Source organism: Rhagoletis pomonella, unplaced genomic scaffold (genome assembly GCF_013731165.1).
Source record: "Rhagoletis pomonella isolate Grant_MI unplaced genomic scaffold, Rhpom_1.0 Rhpom_scaffold_00002, whole genome shotgun sequence".
In the NCBI taxonomy this organism is placed as follows: Eukaryota; Metazoa; Arthropoda; class Insecta; order Diptera; family Tephritidae; genus Rhagoletis; species Rhagoletis pomonella.
In genome coordinates, this window is record NW_023458556.1 from 86,586,550 (window position 1) to 86,593,949 (window position 7,400).

A 7,400-nucleotide genomic window follows, 5' to 3' on the forward strand; every position below is an offset into this window, starting at 1 on the left:
CTAAATTTTTACTCGAGTTATCGTGTACACGGACGGACGGACAGACGGACAGACGGACAGACGTACAGGCGGACAGACGGACGGACAGACAGACATGGCTTAATCGACTTCTCTATTCATTCTGAGCATTTATGTATACATTTGTCTATATCTATCTCGATCCGTTTTGGCTGTTACAAACAACCGTTATGTGAACAAAATTAATATACCCTTGTGCACAAGTCCGCTCGGGTATAAAAATTAAAACAAAATTGTGAGAAAATAGATAAAGAGGTAATAAAGTTAACATTGGGCGCCATTGCTATCTAACTGCTTGTACTGGACCGGAAGTCACGGTGGGTAGGCATGGTTGTAGCCCGGCCTTAGCTCGTTAGCCCTTGTCGTGGTTTTTGCCTGGCAGGGTCTTACCTTTCAACGGGTTTCTTCCTGGTCGGTGATGACTTGTAACCGCTGCTGGACCGCTCTTTGCGGTGTATTTAGCGCTTCTTACTATTCAGTAAAAAAACACGAACACTTTTAATTGTTTTAGCTTTCACAAAACTTTCAACTTCTTTTTCACTTAACGCTCGTACATGTGTTACCCACAGGACCGCGAATTATCTTTGATCCTGTTTGCGGATTAACACCGGCTTAAATAGGGCATTGGTGTTTGGGGCAAAAACCGCATATTGGCAAGCAATAATTACACTGTGCAACAATTTGAGGATCATTGTCTGGGGCGGAATGATTGCAACTCTGGATCTTTTACATTCTTTGGTCAAATTTCTGTGTTATGGCCATTTTAAATTTGAAATATTTTGCCTGAGTGCCTTTAGGAGAAATGAAAAAAGAGAGTTAAAATACATATCGGAGAGAAATGTGTTGTTTCGGACGTATAGTAAAATTTTACGAGGAATAATTTTGTGGAACATTTTAACCCGTTAGGTCTATAACAAAAGGTTCGTTTTGGCCCTTTTTTTTAGATAGTCTGAACAAAATGGCATTTTGAAGGTCGCTATAGGGTTAAAATATTCTAGAAAATTATTTGCCAAAAAATTTCACTAGGGGTCCTCGCAGACAAAATCTTTGTACAAAGTATTTGTAAGTCTACAGAAAATAAAAATATCCACCAACTTTTTATGCTTTATTTTATATTTTATATACATATATATCGCTTGTTCTTTTCGGGCCTGATGGTTCGGAGACTGTAAAATCAGCATTGTTGTTGTTGTTGTAGCGGCTACTAAGCCCCGCTCCGGTCGGTTCATCCGTCAACGTTGTCGTCGTCGTCCGTTTCAGCTAAGGGGAGGCCCAAGAAATGTGCGACTTCAACAGGATCTGTCCATAAGGACAGGGGCGTCAGCTGGGTGGGGTTCTCGGGGCATGTGAAGAGGTGCCGAGAGTCATGTGGCGACTCTCCACATGCCGTGCATTGGTTGGGCACATCCTCATTAATTCTGCTCAGGTATGAGTTTAGCCTGCTGCAATAGCCAGAGCGAAGTTGGGCTATTGTAGTGCGGGTCTACGGAGGCAGACAAAGTTTTATCCCGTCCACGTCAGGTGGTTGTGTGCCTATAACGGCATTCAAAGGGAGGAAGTCTACATAACTTGAGACTGATTCCCTGTGAATGCCGCTCAGGGCCTGTCGCTAAGCTGACCGGTCTAGAGGTTGTTTAATGAACCTCTGTACTTCGTCCGTCAGCTCGTAGAGATGCCTCCTGACGTGCCTTGGCGAGGGCTCTTCTGCAAGCAGCTGTTTGTTTGGATGACCACGTCTGTGGCTCCCAACAAGGAGCTTTGCAGAGCATTGTATTATCCCTGCAGGAAAAGCTACTAGTTGTGAACTAGAATTCTACCAGTTTGCGTTTCAGCCCAACTAGTTCACGTTCTATCCCTTTTCAATGTTAGCGACTGGTATTTTTAACATTGCGATGTCCTACGATATATCAATTGTCAGGCTATGCATCAGCATCTACTAGTAGAAATACTAGTAGCATCATACCAGTTGATGAGATAGTCTGCCAATTAATCCCCTATGAAAAGCATTAGTATGCCTTTTTGCTCGCGGCGCTCCAACAGTCGCAATGGCCGACAGAGCAAAGCACTCGCTTGGTATGCCTGAGGTACCAGGTTCAAGCCCGGGCGCAGGGAAATTTTTTTTTTTTTATAATATTTCTTTTATTTATATTTTTTATTTAGGTTTTTTTTGTTATTCTTAAATTTAATTTAAAAAATATATATATTTTTTGTAATCTATTTTTTATGGCACAAGTATTTCTTCCCATTGTTTTGTTTCTTTTTTTTTGTAATGCAACTAGATTTTTAAGTTTGTTATTTATATTTAAATTGAAATAATTATTCCTACTTACATTGATCTAACTTTAAAAATCTTAACCACCTCCAAGCGGCCTCGAACCTGCGATCCCAGAATCAGAACCAGTAGTCTTCACGTGACGCCACAGCCGACATTTGTAAGAAAAGCAATTAATTGCGTTTTATTTTAGACTTTGGCAATTCAAAGGCAGATGTCGCTGAACGCTTAAGTTCTTCGAAAATATCGAACTGGAAGGCACATACTAGTTTATGAACTAGTATTTTTTCTAACTGGTTTGGGTTTTCACTGCAGGGTAACTATCGTATATAGTAGTTTGTTTAATTTGAGATGTCTTTTAACTTTAATTTTTTAGTGAATCTTTTGTGCCTTTTTAGAATTAATAATAATAAATAATTTCGAATACGTGGCAACTTTCTACAAATATCTCCAGATACCCTTAAAATTAAAAAAATTATCTGAATACAAAATTTCATCATATGATTGAAAAAAGCTTATCTTACTCCAGATTTTGTTTCGCTACAATTCATTTCTTGCTTATTCTTAAGCAGCTGCAATCTTTGCATTAACGGTGGGACCTCGTTAACTTCAGTCTCGGGTTCTTCTTGAATTGATTCCTGTGGAGATAATGCACTAGCGACATGACCTTGACGCGGGGAAATCTGATGTTGTATAGTTGACTTGGCCGCCTTCTCCTCCCGATCCTACAGAAACGAAAAAGGCATCAAATAAACTTTAGTTTAAATGTAAGTCAATATGAAAATTCATAAAATCTCTTCTAGTAAGTGGATTCAGCCATGTTGCGTTCCAGATGCCTCACGATTTGCAGGTTTTACAGGATTTGCAGTAACAGCTGTTTTCTAATCGTGAAGCATCTGGAACGCAACTAATGACAAAGCATTTTAAACAGCTTTGACTATCTTTCTTTTGTTAGTTTAATGTTTGTTTTTATACTTTTCATGAGCTTAAAGCTTTGGTCCGATGTTTGTAAGTACCAGAATAAGAAGAGACAGGCCCATTAAAATGTATACTTAAATGATCAGAACGGCGAGCTGAGTCGATTTAGCAATGTCCGTCTGTCTGTCCGTCTGTTTGTATGCAATCTAGTCTCTCAGTTTTCGAGATATCCGTATCAAATTTGGTAGGTGGGTGTATTTTTATAATGTATTAATCATTTGTCGGAACTGGAAGAATCAGACCACTATAACATATAGCTCCCATACAACTGATTGTTCAGATATGCGATTTTTCGTTATAACTCCTCCATTTAAGTAGCTGGGAACATGAGATTTTGCACGGTTATCACTTATTATCAAAAGAATACTTTCAGTGAAAATGGCGAAGATCGGGTAGCTATAACCTATAGCCCCAATACAACTGATTGTTCAGATATGAGATTTTTTGCCATATCTTCTTCATTTAAGCAACTAGGAACATGAAAATTCGCACCGTTCTCGCTCATTATTAACAAAATGCTTACAGTGAAAATAACAAAGATCGGGTTACTATAACATACAGTATATTTTGCTTTGCTGCCTCTATGCTTAAGTGCACATTTAAGATACCTACCCGAAAATGCGCATCAAAAGCATTATTTTTAACATTTATAAGGAAACTGCTCCGATAGATGCATTCAACATACCTGCACATTGGCGATACCTGCCTTAAAAATTGTGCGACTAGTATCAATTATCAATGAAAGTATTACGTTTACCTGCACTGGCCTTACAATTACCTAATTTTACAACCTTTTATTTATTTTGCTCATCTCGCAGAACAACGAAAATGGCTATCAATTTATGTATTCAATGTATGTATTTATTACATAACATTCGGTAAAAATTTCGCTTGCAGTAATTTCTACATGGTAAGTGCTCCGCCAATATTTGGTTTCATAGGGATTCGGATACCTTCCCCATTGAAGTAGTAAAGAAAATTCGCTTAAGTGCCTTTTTCGGTTACGTGCACTAGTTTTTCGTGCAAAGAAGGATGTGCAGCTAAGCAAAATATACTGTACATCTCCGATACAACTGATTGCTCAGTTATTAGAATTTTCGTTATAACTCCTCCATTTATGCAGCTAGGAAAATTAAATTTTGCCATACTTCCATCCATTAACAACAGAATACTTACAATGAAAATAACCTATTATTTGATAAAAATTACATAAATATAGCTCCCATACAATTGATTACGATTTTTTGTTATAACTCCTCCATCTATGCAGCTTGGAACATGAAATTTCGTAATATTTCCACCCATTATCAACAGAAAGTGAAAATACCGTCCCTGCAAATTGACCTGTAGTGCGATTCACTACGCTATCATAATTTTATCAATTTAGCTATTCAGTAAACGTTTACCTAACAACATTCGTTAGCGCAAAATCAGCTGTTGGCGGTAACGATAACAAAGGCTGCTTATTTGACAACGTCTAGTTTGGTGTTGTTAAAAAAAACATAAAAAGTACGTTCTAAAATTTTTTCGTATAGAAAAAAATGCACAGCTCCGCTAAGAAAAAAATATCAAAAACCAAAGGGTTTTTCAGCAACATCAGCTGAGCACTTTACTGTACTAAATTTGATGGGCTCTGATAAAAAACTTGAATTTTTTACGAACGTTCGTTGAATTTTGTTTAAATATTACACAAGGTTTGAAACTACATAGAGTTTATACGGTTTATACGGTATACGGAGAATACACTATTAAAAAAGTAATATAATTAAAATAAACAATAGTTTGTTAAAACTTGTCTATATGTGTCCCAGTTATAATTTTCCAATAGGGCGTAAAACAAATATAGAAAACCAGAAGTTAAAAGGTTATAAGTCTTGTAATGGCATCGCTAGCAATACGGCAGCACTATTCAGCGCCGTCGTAATTTGGTAGCCCTGTTGGAACATACGTTCCACAGGTACATAAAACCGAGTGAAAAAACGAATGTTAATTTTCATTCGATATACGCATTTCAATTAGACGGTCGTGCCAAATTTGTAAGAGTACAGAAAACTAAAGTTAGCTAAGTAAAACCCTGTAGGATCACCACCGAACACCATCGCGTAGGTCAGAACAGCTACCGGTGTTGAGACAACCTCATCAAAGCCCCAAGAAATCAGGAAGCCTACAACAGCAGCAGGTTCAGGGTAAGCAAGTACCAATTATATACGTCTGTGAGAGTGTCAATCCGATGAGCGGACTGAGGGCCCAACATGAAGAAAATATTTTTTTGACACCCTGGACGGCAGGCGTGTACAATATACATCTAGTGCCACACAGAGTTGGTGGTGGTGAGCAAAATTACATTGCGGTGGACAATAACGGGGAGCAGTTCAGCGTCACCCATATAGCGCCGCATAAAAATCCGTGCTGCATTTTTGTCCCGTTTATTTTTTCGCACAACGGGAAGCCCTGCCACCACCAACACCAGCAGTACCTCATAAGCCGCATAACGCCATTTAAAACGGCACGGTGCCCGTTCATTAACTGTACTTGGTACAAGGGGAAGTACTGCTGCCACCGACAACAACAACGGCAGAACCAGCAAATGGATATCTGCATATCGGCTACTAATGCCATTTAGTGAGCGGTAAAAAGCACCGTTAAGGCCGGTCCAAATAGAACTTTCCTGTTGGCTTTGGCGTTGGCGTTGGTTTGACAGAACGCACATTAAAAGTATTCTTGCTACAATGAACGCTTGGCAGCGAATGCTTGGGCCACTAAATTAACATACTAACGACAGATAAATTAATATTTCATATCAATAATTGCATTAAAAACGATATTTCTTGCCCGCATTTCATTAAAAAGGAAAAATATTTTACATAATTTTATTTATTTGCAACAGCTGACGAGCGACGCACGCCAAAAGAAGAGAGTTGGCCATCTTTTTGCTTTGTGTTGGCGTGAGCGTTGTCGAATTTTGGCTATGTGGACGGCTGCATTTGAATTCATGTACGGACGGGCGTTTATACATACATACATATGCATACGTAACATTTAACAAAAACCACGCCACCAAAGTACATTCGTGCAATATCAACAACTACACGAATCAACTCGCTATGGCCAATTCACAACAACAAGACACGAGAACTCGTAAAAATTAGCAGAACAACATCAAAGTATTTTGAAAGCCGCAGCAAGCATTTTTTAAGGCGATGAATGAGACGGCCGCGAGGGCTCATAGCAGCGGGTGGTCCCATTAGATTTTAAATTTTGCATATGTATGTACTAGAGGTTTACGCCGACAGGCTTTGCGGCGGCGACTAGTATGTGCCTTCCAGTGCGACATTTTCGAAGAACTTAAGCGTTCAGCGACATCTGCCTTTGAATTGCCAAAGTCTAAAATAAAACGCAATTAATTGCTTTTCTTACAAATGTCGGCTGTGGCGTCACGTGAAGACTACTGGTTCTGGTTCTGGGATCGCAGGTTCGAGGCCGCTTGGAGGTGGTTAAGATTTTTAAAGTTAGATCAATGTAAGTAGGAATAATTATTTCAATTTAAATATAAATAACAAACTTAAAAATCTAGTTGCATAACAAAGAAAAGAAACAAATATATGGGAAGAAATATTTGTGCCATAAAAAAGTAGATTAAAAAAAATATTTTTTTTAAAGTAAATTTAAGAATAACAAAAAAGCCCTAAATAAAAAATATAAATAAAAGAAATATAAAAAAAAAAATAAAATAAAAAAAATTTCCCTGCGCCCGGACTTGAACCTGGTACCTCAGGCATACCACGCGAGTGCTTTGCTCTGTCGGCCATTGCGACTGTTGGAGCGCCGCGAGCAAAAAGGCATACTAATGCTTTTCATAGGGGATGAATTGGCAGACTATCTCATCAACTGGTATGATGCTACTAGTATTTCTACTAGTAGATGCTGATGCATAGCCTGACAATTGACATCTCGTAGGACATCGCAATGTTAAAAATACCAGTCGCTAACATTGAAAAGGGATAGAACGTGAACTAGTTGGGCTGAAACGCAAACTGGTAGAATTCTACTTCACAACTAGTAGCTTTCCCTGCAGGGAGGGTATAACTTCTTTCCTTGTTGATTCCTTGACTTAGTTACTGGTAAATAGATT

At 38.5% G+C, this 7,400-nt stretch overlaps 1 protein-coding gene across 1 annotated transcript in view; it reads right to left on the bottom strand.

The window, feature by feature from the left end:
- Window positions 1-7,400, bottom strand: part of LOC118734140 — a 369,851-nt gene that overhangs the window by 46,418 nt on the left and 316,033 nt on the right. The window contains 1 exon segment of the mRNA XM_036463849.1: window positions 2,815-3,015. Within this exon segment, the coding sequence (XP_036319742.1) occupies window positions 2,815-3,015 (201 nt within the window).